Source organism: Drosophila gunungcola (genome assembly GCF_025200985.1).
Source record: "Drosophila gunungcola strain Sukarami chromosome 2R unlocalized genomic scaffold, Dgunungcola_SK_2 000004F, whole genome shotgun sequence".
Lineage (NCBI taxonomy): Eukaryota > Metazoa > Arthropoda > Insecta > Diptera > Drosophilidae > Drosophila > Drosophila gunungcola.
In genome coordinates, this window is record NW_026453167.1 from 3,328,330 (window position 1) to 3,341,886 (window position 13,557).

Consider the following 13,557-nt stretch of genomic DNA (forward strand, 5'->3'; position numbering starts at 1 on the left):
AATTTTTTTTTAAATATATCTTACATTTTTAAAATTACTTCTTATTTTGAACAGTTGTGTTGTGTTGATAAACTTTTAACGTGGTTATCATTTTAATTATTTTTATTACCAAAATTCATTTCACAAAATTAGGAAAGTACAGAAAAGCTTTTATTATAGTATTTATGGTATTGTAATATAAAAGAACGCACTGATTACTCACTTTTGATTCACGACGAAAAAAAATGGTGAGTAGAAGTGGTTAAATATTGAAGAAGTGGTTAAATATTGAAAATACTTTAAAATTAAAAACCAAATATTAAAGTTTAGGGAAACGAAAGAAATGTGATCATTAAAACAAATTCTTAAACAATTATAATTATAAATATAACAAACTATTTTTTAGTGTTATATAACAGGACTATCAGTGTCAGTGCGGCTTTTAATTGATTATTTTTTAAACCTTAGTAATACTAAAAAAAATGCATTTAAATTATATTAAGCTCAAATAATGATGAAGACGCCAAAAAAATTAACTAAACTGGTTTATTTTGAAAATTCCGTCAATCCGAAATTACTAAGCCTAAGTTTCCTGCAATAGACAGTGTCGATAAACATTTTTTAAGGTCCAGCTAAATAAATAAAAAGATTTCTTTTTAACTATCATTGTAAATTTGAAAATAAAATTTTGCGCCGACGGACGCAACTAGTGGAAACGTCGGAGTGGGAACATTTACTATCGCGATATATCGATTCCGCTTTGACAGCTGCCAACTGCGGTCACACCACGTGTCAAACGAGGCTTCCTGGACTGAGCGCTGCCGAACGCTCGTTCACTTTGTTCGAATCCGTCGCCGCTTAGACTTCGTGATTTCTCATTCAGCTTATTCGAGAGTAAGTTTTATTAGTGAGACTATAATTAAGTGAATTCTGTGACTCTGCATCGAAACTGCAGCCAGCGAACAATTAATAAACAAATATGCATTTAAGACGCCGAATTTGTGCATATTTCGTGGTGATTCTGTGTGTGTATTTCGGAGATAACCTCTAACGAGGAACTTCCAAAGTGAAAGGTGGTGGCCAATACATTCGAACAAAAGCGAAAAGCAAACACGTGGCAGTCTGCAAAGTCAAAAAATTTCAGCTTGTGTGGCTGGTTTTAATTAATAATCCCCACCTCGCATCTGCCTAACCATTTTCCGGCTTTTTGAGCCACATTTTCGCCCTGCAATATGGTGCAATTAGTGTGTAATTAGTATGCCACGCCCACTCGGCACTCAGAGGTCATCCACCAGATGTGCCAATTAACACGTGAAAAAACGTGGTTTCCTTTGGCTTTTTGCTTATAGACTTCAATTTTTTTCTCTGTATGTGGCATAGAATTTCAAAATGGCGGCCCACGTTGCGTAGTGGTGCGAGTCAAGTGGGCGAAAAAAAAACCTTTCCTAGCAACACGCGAAAATTTGCTTATTTCGGCATTCCCATTAACATAACTTGTGAAATTGCCTTGCAGTATAATTTCGTCATTTCTAGCAAATCTGCTAAGTATTTAAGTCAAAATGGCTGCCATTGCACTTTAAATTCATGACTAAATCGTTTTTCTTCTCCCCCTCTCTTTTAATTCTTTCCAATTGTGCCACCGCGGCGAGATCGTTTGCATTGGTATTGGTATTGGTCACACGAGTATGTTCCGCCGCCATTTTGCTCTCTCTTTCTCTTCCTCTCTTTCATTTTCCTCCGGCCGGCAACAGCGTCATACACACACACACAGACAAAATATGCACACGCGCAGGCCGATAAGCACATGTGTATTTGCGAATTAAATTTGCTGGAATTTTCCTTTGGACTCTCGATTTAATATGATGATGATTTTCAGTTCTGCTACTGAAGAAATTTGACGACAGCAAAAATACCAAAATCACTGATAAAATCGAGTTTCCATTAGGCTAGATAGTCGATATTTTTTGCACGTTTTTAGTAGTTTTTCTCTCATACCCACACCACTACATGCGGGCACTCAACCTAACCTCAAAAAACACGTTTTGTGCTCCAGCCAGAGTTTGAGGTTAGATTGAGTTTGGGCATGCAAACAAAAGTCGAAAGTACGGATAGGAAATGTTTTACCCACTAATAAATGTAGTTAATAAAATTGTATTACCCCACCAAAAGCTAACAAAACGTTTTACCCTTTGTTTATTCCAACCTCTCTTGCTCGTCAACCCACCATGCAACCTTCCAATGATCCAACATTCCAACAACCACCGAACACACATACACACAGCCATAGTGTAATCATCCAACATGGGCAAGGAAAAGATTCACATCAACATTGTCGTTATCGGACACGTCGATTCCGGCAAGTCGACCACCACCGGTCACTTGATCTACAAGTGCGGTGGCATCGACAAGCGTACGATCGAGAAGTTCGAGAAGGAGGCCCAGGAGATGGGAAAGGGCTCCTTCAAGTACGCATGGGTTTTGGATAAGTTGAAGGCCGAGCGCGAGCGTGGTATCACCATCGATATCGCCCTGTGGAAGTTCGAGACCGCCAAGTACTACGTGACCATCATTGATGCCCCCGGACACAGGGATTTCATCAAGAACATGATCACCGGTACCTCGCAGGCCGATTGCGCCGTGCTGATTGTTGCCGCCGGAACCGGAGAATTCGAGGCCGGTATCTCGAAGAACGGCCAGACCCGCGAGCACGCCCTGCTCGCCTTCACCCTGGGTGTGAAGCAGCTGATCGTTGGTGTGAACAAGATGGACTCGTCCGAGCCACCATACAGCGAGGCCCGTTATGAGGAAATCAAGAAGGAGGTCTCCTCGTACATCAAGAAGATCGGTTACAACCCCGCTGCCGTCGCTTTCGTGCCCATCTCCGGCTGGCACGGCGACAACATGTTGGAACCCTCCACCAACATGAACTGGTTCAAGGGATGGAAGGTGGAGCGCAAGGATGGCAACGCCGATGGCAAGACCCTGATCGATGCCCTCGACGCTATCCTGCCCCCAGCCCGTCCCACCGACAAGGCCCTGCGTCTGCCCCTGCAGGATGTGTACAAAATTGGCGGTATTGGAACAGTACCCGTGGGCCGTGTGGAGACCGGTGTGCTGAAGCCCGGTACCGTTGTGGTCTTCGCCCCGGCCAACATCACCACTGAGGTCAAGTCCGTGGAGATGCACCACGAGGCCCTCGTGGAGGCTGTTCCCGGAGACAACGTTGGCTTCAACGTCAAGAACGTGTCCGTGAAGGAGCTGCGTCGTGGCTACGTTGCCGGTGACTCCAAGTCGAACCCCCCCAAGGGCGCCGCCGACTTCACCGCCCAGGTCATCGTCCTGAACCACCCCGGTCAGATCGCCAACGGCTACACCCCCGTGCTGGATTGCCACACCGCTCACATTGCTTGCAAGTTCGCTGAGATCAAGGAGAAGGTCGACCGTCGTTCCGGCAAGACCACCGAGGAGAACCCCAAGTTCATCAAGTCTGGCGATGCTGCCATCGTCAACCTGGTGCCCTCCAAGCCCCTGTGCGTGGAGTCCTTCCAGGAGTTCCCCCCTCTGGGTCGTTTCGCTGTGCGTGACATGAGGCAGACCGTGGCTGTCGGTGTCATCAAGTCTGTCAACTTCAAGGACGCTTCCGGTGGCAAGGTCACCAAGGCCGCCGAGAAGGCCACCAAGGGCAAGAAGTAGCTGGCTTGCACCCACTCAGAAACAGCAACAACAAACAACAGCAGCAAGCAAATAACCAACATCATAATGCAGCCAACAACACCACTCAACAATACCAGCAACAGCAGCAGCAAGCACAATAGTAGTCTAACAGCAACACCTGTCCTGCGCAAGATGACCGATAAGATGATTTTCCAGCAGAAGCAAAAGTTTAATTTCTTCCATCGAAAGGAGTTTCGACGGATACGAATGCTAAATGTAGTCGAGGGCGGCTAAAATTGGGAAACGGTGTGGATCCCAAGGAAGAGTGCAGACTGGGACAAAACGCATGCATTTATGCATCCACTCCTCCTCCATCTCCCCCCGTCGATCTTTAGTTTACTACATATGATATGATAAGGAGTTGACTTCGTAATGGTATCATATCTAGATATCCTTTGTAGCATTTATATCGTTTAAATTAACCTTTTACTTTGATATGTATCATTTATCTTACCCTATTTTTGCACACACTACTTTGTACACATGAAAAACAACCAGAATAGAAGCGATAACTTTATTTACAAAAAATAAAAACCCTATTTTTGTATTTCTTTTGATTTTACCACCTCAGCCATTAAAGCACCATCTTTTTCGTTGTGCTTTTTGATTTTCAGCGCCGTCATCGATTACCCTCAAATCCGAATGTCCAAGTTCAGCTTGTCGTCGAAGCCACCAAGTACAAACAAGAGCTAGTTGAAATGTGTAACACTTAAATCTGACAACAAATACCTCGATCGTTTGAATAAAGCGAGCATTTGCAACTGAAGGAAACTGAATATGTGTGCTTGGGGGGTAGTTTTTGGGTTGGAATCAATTTATTTTGCAGCGGAAAAAGTTGCAAATACTTAAAATGTTATGTCATTAGTTTTAAATTTATTTGAAATACAAAGAGGATATTTACATCATAAATTTGTTTAGCAAAAAGAAATTTAAAAAAATGGACATCGTTTTCGTAAATATAACTGCATTTATTAAATAAAAATAAAGTTCATAATTATGATTTTTTATTTATTAAAGTTTCTAAATTGGAATTATGATATTAGATAAAATTTCTATTCAGCAGCTTTACATAAAAATGTTTTTTTTTTTATTAATCGTTGTACAAGTTAATTAAAATCGAATACTTATAAAATCTTTTTATTTAGTCTCTGTAAAGTAAATTACTCAAATTAAAAAAGCTGTACAGAAAATAGAGAACAAATTACACAGATTATTAACTAATAAAGAATCAGGCGAACAGTACATATTAAATAAAACTATATTTACATAGGCTTATCTAAAAAGTTTTTAACGAAAAATGTTGAAAATGCTTTAAAATATGACTTTGTGACAGAATAACGTGGATTGCATCCGCCGATCTTTATTTGTCCAGCACCAGTGGTGGATCGATGTAGTCGTGATGTCGTCCCTGGGTCTGGGTTTGGGCCTCCTCATCGCGCTCCCTGGGATCCTCGTACCGTATGCCCTCGGCCGAGACGATGGCGCTCTTCATCAGGTATTTGCCGAACCGCTGGATCTGCATGTTGGTGATGCTGTCCAGCACCCAGTAGGGATCCAGATAGACGCGCTCATCCTCGGCCCGCCTCTTGTCCCCGATCACGTACTTGGCCTTGAAGCGGTTCTCGGTCAGAGTGGCGCCGCCCAGCAGGAGCAGCTCCTTCATGTTGTTGAACTGCACGGGTCGGCAGAGCGAGGACACATAGAAGGGTTCCATGAAGCGGAACAGCTCGCACTGGTAGTGGACGCCAAAGGCCTGCCGTTCGGTGCGGCAAATCTAGAGGATTGAGAAAGGGAATGGGACGGATATGGGTTACCATATATCGATTGATATGGCATCGAATGACTCACCTCGATGGCCCGCGAGAAGCGGGTGAGCTCGTAGGGCTCCTCGCCGATCCACTTGCCGGCACGAATCGATGCCAACACCCATTGGTAGCTCACGATCCAGACACCGCGCATCAGGCCGCGCAGGAGATTCAGGGTGCGGCGCGGCTCCAGGCTAACCAGGTGGGTTGTGCGCTGGGTCACGGTCGGATCCAGACGCATGCCGCGCAACTTGCGCAGGGCCTGCGATTGAAGGCGGTTTTCGATTAGGATTTATGACCGCCTCGGATATTGTTATTATTTATTCAATTTGGTGCGGGAGTAGGCTTTACAAATGGCGGGGGGACTGCTCTACCAATCTACCGAGTGTTGTTTATGCTTAATCAATAATTAATATGGGCCATTAACGAGTTGCGAATATGCTAATTTACAAACTAGTTTGGGTTTACTAACTAATCCCTTTGGGGGAGCTGGAGAACTCGGTCTACAAAAGTTACAAACGAAGAGTGCTGTGGGTGGCGTGCTGGTCACTTTGACGTGCTACCAACCTTGTGGATGACCTGAATCTGCTCCTGATGCATGTTGGTGTGCACGAGTGTGCGAACCCGCGGACGTGGTTTGCCCTTTGGCCTGTCGCCAGCTTCCTCTGCGTACGATTGGGTATCTACATCTGGTTCAGGAACGGCTCCCCCCGAGGACTCGGGAGGGACAAGTTTTTCCTCTTCCCGCGTGGTTGGGATAGTTTTGGGTACATTAACCGGTAAAGCCAACTCAGAAGAGGAGATTTTCGCAGGAGTTGCCAGCGAACGACGACGTTTATGCACGGAGCCCGAGGAGCCAGTGATGCTGAGGCGACTCTTTCTATTGCTTTTCGGTGGTGAAATGACCACCTCGTCATTGGGATTGAAAAGGCGCCGCCTTTTGGGTACTTGCGATGGGATGGTCTCCTCCTGCGGCTTTTCCGGCTCCGACACTTGCCGACACTCGCCCAACTCCGCCTCATTGGCCTTGGCCAAAGATCTACGATGCGACTGGTTGAGTCTCTCGATGCTCTCGTTAATCACCTCCATGTCCAGGTTGAAGATAGTGCGCCTGCGGTTCCCTGTAGACTGACCACCGGGTAGACGAGTGGAGCTGAAGAGCGGCGTCAGTGGCTCACCCAGAATGTGGGATGTCTGCGTGGTAACGTTGCTAAGCGATTGCCTTCTGGAAAGGCCAACGGTTTCCTCGTGCAGCTCGGAGCTGGATGTGGCTATGCTGCGGCGCCGGCCAGCACTTATGTCCATCCATTCCGAGGCGTACAGAGTGCCACGCCTATCTGCTGTGTAGGAAACTTCCGCCTCCACGGCGGTAATCTCTATCGACTGCTCCACGCAATCCGTTTGATTGGTTACCTTGTTCTCTTTCATTACTAGTGAATTCCTGCCCTCTTCAATGGGAGCCAGCTCCTCGGTTATGGTTTGAATGGCTTGCTTTTGGGTCGTTTCTTCTGTCTGTTGGGATGCCACTAGCAATGAACTTCTGCGACGCGTCATTCTGGGCTCCATGGCAGTAGATTGAGCCGGCGGAGCTTCCTGTACAGATGTGGTAACCACGCCTATGTGAAGCGAGCTCCTGCGGCGTGTCATTCTAGGTTCCATTGCGGCCGGACTGTTGATTTCCGCCACGCAGCTGCGACGACGACTGGTGCGCACGGGAGGAGTCATCACCGGAGGCGGTTCCGCCGTACTCCGCCGGGGTCTAGACGTGCTCGATGGCTTCGGCTGCGGAGGGGGTGTACTGCAGACCAACTGCTCTTCAAATTTCAAACTCTTCTGGGCCTGCACATTCTCGGCCACAGCATCTCCACTGCCATTGGTTCCCTTCTGCTGAGAAGGAGCCACGGCCGGTAGGGGAGTGTAGCAGCCATTGCTTATCCTGTGTCATAAATAAAGAATGGATTTAGTTGTGCATAAGCACAGTACTTAAAAAAACTGACCTGTTTAGTAGTTTGGTGGCTGGTGAGTCGATTACCTCATCATCTGAAGCTTTGTTGTGGTTTAAGGTCCTGAAGAAGCGGCTGATGTCATTCTGTAAGAAGGGGAAGATTGTTAGAAATATCAATTATTATTTAATATTCATTTAGAACTGATTAATAAATACTAATAATGTTAAACCTTTTCTAAGTTATAACGTTTTGTGATTAAAAAGTACTTTAACAAGTATCTACAAATTACGAATTTGACAAATTGAAATGTAATATTTTCCCCCAAAAGTAAAATGAAAATGAATATCCCCATCACTTACCTTTGGTGTTGTGGTTGGAGTTCCTGGCTGGGCTCGCTTATTGACCGATCCTGGTTCATTATCCTTGGAGGATGTTGGCGTTCCCTGGCGTTTTTTTGGACGCTGATTAAGCTCCGAATCCGGCTGCATAAACTTGACGCGCTGCAATTTGAATTCAAGACTTAAATAAATAAAAGTTGGCTTAGAACTAATCATGATGAGCAGCTCTTGCCCCTTTGGTGTTATTGTTGATGCTGCGGATGCTGCCGACTTCTTTGCCCGACTCTGTCAGTCATGTTGACTGGAAAACACTGTTTTATTTGTTCTTAACTACGTGATATCTGGCCCGTTGTTTAAATAGAAAACGTTCTTATCTAGGGTAAGATAAGTACCAGGTGAGATGAATTCACTGGATAGTAATCGATAGTAGTTACTTTTAGCTGAAGAGGGGGTTTTTTTCACCTTAAATAAGTTATTACAAGAATGCCTGTGAAATCTCCTTTGAATTTGAAAGTGGCGCCTTTGAATTTATCGGGCTATAGTGTCTCATCTCTATCACCTGCCCGCAATCGATAGGTCCCACCGATAACACTATCGATAGCTGGTGGCAGTTGGGCAGGCCCTATAAAAATTGCTTTTTGTGGGCTGTCAGCTCAGTCAGCGGCTCATTCATCACTTTCCGACGCGCTCCAGTAGAGCTAGTAGACCTTTTTATCAACCCGTCAGTATTACGCGTCCCCCCAAAATTCCCCCGCTTCAGTATACCACCACATTCATTCCACAAAACAAGCGATAAGCAACAAGTGTTCCGGAGCAGAGATTCGATTCCCTTGAAACAGAACTTAAAACTCCCATTGAAAGTTGTACTGTTGTACTGTTCTGTTACTGTTTTGTTTACCTGCGCAATCAGGGCCCAAGAACGTGGCATATTTCCAACTGCGGGTAAACAATTAAAAAACTTGTTCTCGCCGCACACGCGAATAAATCTTGGGAATACCACGGCACAATAGCATACCAGCCGGTGCCAAGTACGAAGGCGGAGGAGGAGCAGCTGCAACCAAGATGATTCCCGGTTATGGACCCGTGACGCAGGCCCTGTTGGGCACCCTGCTCACCTGGGGACTCACTGCCGCCGGCGCCGCGTTGGTGATCTTCGTCCGGGGCAACCAGCGGAGGTCACTGGACGCCGCCCTGGGATTCGCAGCGGGCGTGATGATAGCCGCCTCCTTTTGGTCACTCCTTAAGCCAGCCATTGAAATGGCCGAGAGCTCACACTTGTATGGCGTGTATGCCTTTGTGCCCGTGGCCGGGGGCTTCCTCCTCGGATCCATCTTCGTCTATGGCTGCGACAAACTGATGTCCTACCTGGGCCTCAACAGCACCAACATGATGATCCAGATGACGCAGTCGAAGGACAAGGCCGACATAGCCATTGAGGATTCCAAGCGCAATGGGGGCGGGAATGCCTCCGACAGGTTGGCCTCCAAGAGCCTGGACAGCTTCTCCGACTGCCTGAGTGTGCAGCACAGCGGCGAGTCGAGGCGCCGCAAGAAGGGCGGCAGCATCAACGAGATGGAGCAGTGCACCTACACCACACCCGAGGAGCAGCAGCGCGCCGAGGATGCCCTGTCGCAGTGGAAGAGGATCATGCTGCTGGTGGTGGCCATCACGGTGCACAACATTCCCGAGGGACTGGCCGTGGGCGTGAGCTTCGGAGCCATCGGCACCACCAACTCGTCGACGTTTGAGAGTGCCCGCAATCTGGCCATTGGCATTGGCATCCAGAACTTCCCCGAGGGATTGGCCGTCAGTCTGCCGCTGCATGCAGCCGGATTCAGCGTGAAGCGGGCCCTGTGGTACGGACAGCTGTCGGGCATGGTGGAGCCCATCTTTGGCGTGCTGGGCGCCGTGGCCGTGACCTTCGCCAACCTGATCCTGCCCTATGCCCTGTCCTTTGCCGCCGGGGCCATGATCTACATCGTTTCGGACGACATTCTGCCCGAGGCGCATGCCAGCGGCAATGGAACGATCGCCACGTGGGGCACTGTCTCCGGATTCCTGATCATGATGTGCCTGGAGGTGGCGCTGTCGTGAGCTGCCACCCCCGAAGGCCTGCCTTCGCCCGCCTCGCAGAACCTTTAAGCTAGTGTAAAACTCAAAGATTCCATTGTACTTAACGCGAACTTGTCACTTCTGCGCTGGCATGTAAATAGAAGCGGGCTTTGTACAAATCTCAGAACCAGCCCCAAACGAGAATCTAATAATCTAACGTAGCGACTAAGTTTTTGTTTAGAGAAAACACTTGACAACTGGCCATGCCGCGCGTGGCATCCGTGCAATTGTGTATCTGTGCACCCACTGTCTGCAGCATTCCCAGCGAGTTATGTAAATGAGCCCCGTTCGCGGAAAGATTGTAAACAAACGTGCATGTGAATTAGGTTTTAAGTTGTCACCGGCGTCCAGTGGCTTGTGTCTTTTTAAACTGTCTAATGTTTAAGCAATAAAATGAAGCGCATTCAAATGAGCACCGCTTTTCCTGGTGACAGATATAGCCTTGCCCGGACAACTTCCTGGCCTACGATAGCCCGATGATAAGAGCAAAGAGAAAATTCAATTAGATAACCCGGAGAGGCAACAACACCAGCACCAACACAACTGGTTGACTCGCTGTCAACCAGTGAAAAGTGATAAGTGATAAGAATCTGTCCGACCCGAAGAGTTCCCAATATTGCGCGTATTCCGTGTTTGAGTTACGTGCAATTTCAGACGGCCCGCGGCCCTGCGCTTGTGGTTCGCCATTTTCTGGATTAACAAATCATTTCAGAAATGTACGTACTCGTGGGCCACCGTCCACCCACTGCGATCGTGGTCATCAGCAAAAGTGGTCGATAAGACCCCTCTTGGTAGCTATCTTTTGTTGAATTTCCATACTTAGTAGATGTTTATGTGCGCCATAAACTAAAAAACATTGGGCGCTAAGTGACCTATTAGTTGTGGGCATATCTTGAGTGGAGTTAAAGCTTCTGTGCCAGCAAAGCCATAAATTGATAATGCCATCGAATACAGTAATTAAAATAAGAATTTTGTTAACATCAGCTTGTTTCGTTTCGTATCTCAAGTGGAGTTGATGAGTTCGTCTGAACAATGAAACAACAACAATTTGAAAACGTTGTTGGGCCTTACAAATTGTTATGTTAGGAATTTTGGAACTTGAAGGAACAAATTGATAAGACAAAATCTTGGCTTTTATCAATCAATAAGCATTACTTTTCTTTTCATTCGCTGTTAATAACTACAAATTATGACCAATTACTGAAGGTAGAGACCTCTTTATACAACTATAAAGTCCCTTGCAATACCCCATCGATTTTCCAATTTAAATATTAACAAATAGCTTGCTTGACTTACCGGCATCTTGCCAAAGAGCTCTGGATACTCGTACATGCGTATGTTGCTGATGGGAAACTCGCTGGGATCACAGATTTTGCGCTGCACCTTGCAGGCCTCTATCCAGAGAATCGAAACCACTGGTATTTTCCAGTCGGCGGCTTTCTTATAAGTTGAAAGCTGGCCATCCTTGAAAACCACATGTGTGGTGTTGCTATGGGCCATATGGTAGATGTTTTAGAATGGATTTTCCTTAAGTTGAGAACTACTATTTACTTACCGCGTGAAGCGATCGTTGACCTGGGCTCCCATCTTGGCAATGATTGCTTTTACGCCCTCGGAGCGATTGTCGTTCCCGGTTCGCACCTCCACGTAGACAACAATGTCCTTGAGCAACTCAGGCAGCGTGGGCGGCTCCTTCGGATTGCGTTCCTCCATGGTGATGATGCTCTGCTCGGCAAGGGGCACATCGAAGGTGTTGTAAGCCGACTTTGAAGGGCTCCTAGAAGAGAAGGTTGGTATATGATTAGATTGAAAGCGTGAAGTAAATATAAAATAAATTATACATTCACATATTTGATTTTAAATTTAAATGTTTAAATATAACCTGTATAAATAAATCAACAGCCTATAGAAATGTATTTTTTTATAACAGCTATGCAAATCAAATGAATTTTAAAGTAAGCAGCAGATGGAACCGGGGCATTTGAGCTATAGATACTTTCCACATATTTTTAAATTATCCTAAGATTAAATGATGGCTTTCAAAAGTACACCAGTTTAAAGATTAAACTTTAAACAGAAGAGAATAGTACAGGATTGTAGGTTACCAAATATAGTTTACCCAATTTAATGCCACGGCAATTTTCATATTTTACACAAAGAATTTAAATTTTGAACAATTTAAGTTTATAATATACGAATAAACATCAAAGTATACACAAACAAATCTTTTTGAGGCGACAAAACATAAATCAATGGGTATATATGCCATTATAAAACTAGAATGGATTTTGTACTGTATAGATTATAAACTTCGGTGTCGGTTGAATTCGTATCAAATCCTTTGATAGCTCTTTTTTAATTAAATTGGAGACTAACGATGTATTATTTGTTTTATAGAACGAGACTATTGCAAAGAACATAGTCTGTTTGTTACTATTGAGTGATCGTTTAAAATTAATTTTATCGTTGAATGATTGTTGCTCTTATTTAAAGTTTGTTAAGCAGACTATCGATGGAACAAGGGTTTTACACTTCGAAACTATTTTTAAGAACATAATTTGCTTATTTATATAAAATGATCATATCGATTATATTGAATGGTCTTTAGTAACATATATTGCAGCTAACTTCTGGGCAGGATTACTACTCTTTGTAAATCGCATACTTTAAGGCGATTATGGGATTATTTTTGTGCATATTGATGATCGTAGAATTGATTTTACCAATTTTACAGGAATTGTTACTCTTATCTCACAGCTTACTTTAAGGCACGAATGGCGCGCAGACGGAGTGCAGCATTGGGGCTGTTGAGATCTTGCTGCAGTCGCGCCCACTGCCCCTCCTGGCGGTGGGGCGTGGAGCAGGCCGTTCCGGTCGGAGGAGCTGCTCCCGATCCGGCTGCCTCGTCCCTGTTCTGCTCCCTCTGGAACTCCGAGCGGTGCTGGCTGATGGCCTTGGAGACGGCCAGAGCGGGCTTGAGCATCTGCCGATCCTTGGCCAGCTGGTCATCTAGCAAGAGAGATCGTATCTTGTTAGCAATTGTTGGGTCATCTCTCCACATGGTTATGTTTTGTTATATCTAAAATTTCTGTACTGATTTCTACGACTACGAATTTAGGGTTAGCTACGCATCCGGAGTTAAAACTACTGGGTGGTGGGATAGGTCTCGTAAAAGGGTAAGCACAGCCAACCTGCTGGGACCTGGGTTTGAGATTTGGGTGCCAGGGGCGACGGTTTGGGCCTGGCGTCCCCCAGATTCGAATCCTGCAACGGTCGGCGGATCGGTGACGCCGTGGACTTGGCAGAGCTGGCCACGATCGAGCCATATGTCTTCGTCTTCCATGTGGGATTGCGCAGCAGGAACTTGTCCATGGTCACGGGGCAAGTGCTCTGCACTCCTCCGTTCGTTATTGCACTAAAATCGGTCGCCAAACTCTAAAAAAAGACGCGCCAATTCAATAAAAACACCAACCGGCAAGAAAATCAGAGATGAAGAAACACCATTAATGTCATCGATCATATCAAAGCATCGGTTCGATCGATGTTGAGCAGGGCATATCGATGTTTTCCCATCTCCAACGAGTATGGAACTCAAACTCTGAGAAATGGTCACACTAAAAACTACACTCCAGTTCTCACTCATTGTTAGTTTCCACTCAATTT

General features: G+C 45.7%; 3 protein-coding genes and 1 non-coding gene across 5 annotated transcripts; 3 read left to right on the forward strand and 1 right to left on the reverse strand.

The window, feature by feature from the left end:
• Positions 1-715: 715 nt before the first annotated feature.
• On the forward strand, positions 716-4,227 carry LOC128254444 (elongation factor 1-alpha 1). Of its 2 annotated transcripts, none has more exons than XM_052983569.1 (2): positions 716-873; positions 2,261-4,227. In XM_052983569.1, exon 2 carries the CDS (start codon positions 2,281-2,283, stop codon positions 3,670-3,672), a length of 1,392 nt encoding a protein of 463 aa, XP_052839529.1. In that variant the 5' UTR covers positions 716-873; positions 2,261-2,280; the 3' UTR covers positions 3,673-4,227. The 2 variants fall into 2 exon arrangements, with proteins under 2 accessions (XP_052839529.1, XP_052839530.1); XM_052983570.1 differs by having other exon boundaries at positions 798-877; positions 2,267-4,227.
• On the forward strand, positions 1,834-1,907 carry LOC128254509 (small nucleolar RNA snR61/Z1/Z11). The gene has a single exon (XR_008267560.1). It is a non-coding gene; the product is annotated as a small nucleolar RNA snR61/Z1/Z11 (small nucleolar RNA).
• Positions 4,228-4,937: 710 nt separating the features above from the next.
• LOC128254439 (uncharacterized) lies at positions 4,938-13,387 on the reverse strand. Its single transcript, XM_052983553.1, has 9 exons — positions 13,086-13,387; positions 12,657-12,903; positions 11,450-11,671; positions 11,191-11,383; positions 7,804-7,944; positions 7,496-7,587; positions 6,066-7,434; positions 5,542-5,760; positions 4,938-5,467 (listed from the first exon to the last, which is right to left on the reverse strand). The coding sequence occupies exons 1-9, from the start codon at positions 13,264-13,266 to the stop codon at positions 5,054-5,056; spliced, it is 3,078 nt and encodes a 1,025-aa protein (XP_052839513.1). The 5' UTR covers positions 13,267-13,387; the 3' UTR covers positions 4,938-5,053.
• Positions 8,360-10,303, forward strand: LOC128254451 (zinc transporter ZIP11). Its single transcript, XM_052983575.1, has one exon. It carries the CDS (start codon positions 8,845-8,847, stop codon positions 9,874-9,876), a length of 1,032 nt encoding a protein of 343 aa, XP_052839535.1. The 5' UTR covers positions 8,360-8,844; the 3' UTR covers positions 9,877-10,303.
• Positions 13,388-13,557: the final 170 nt, after the last annotated feature.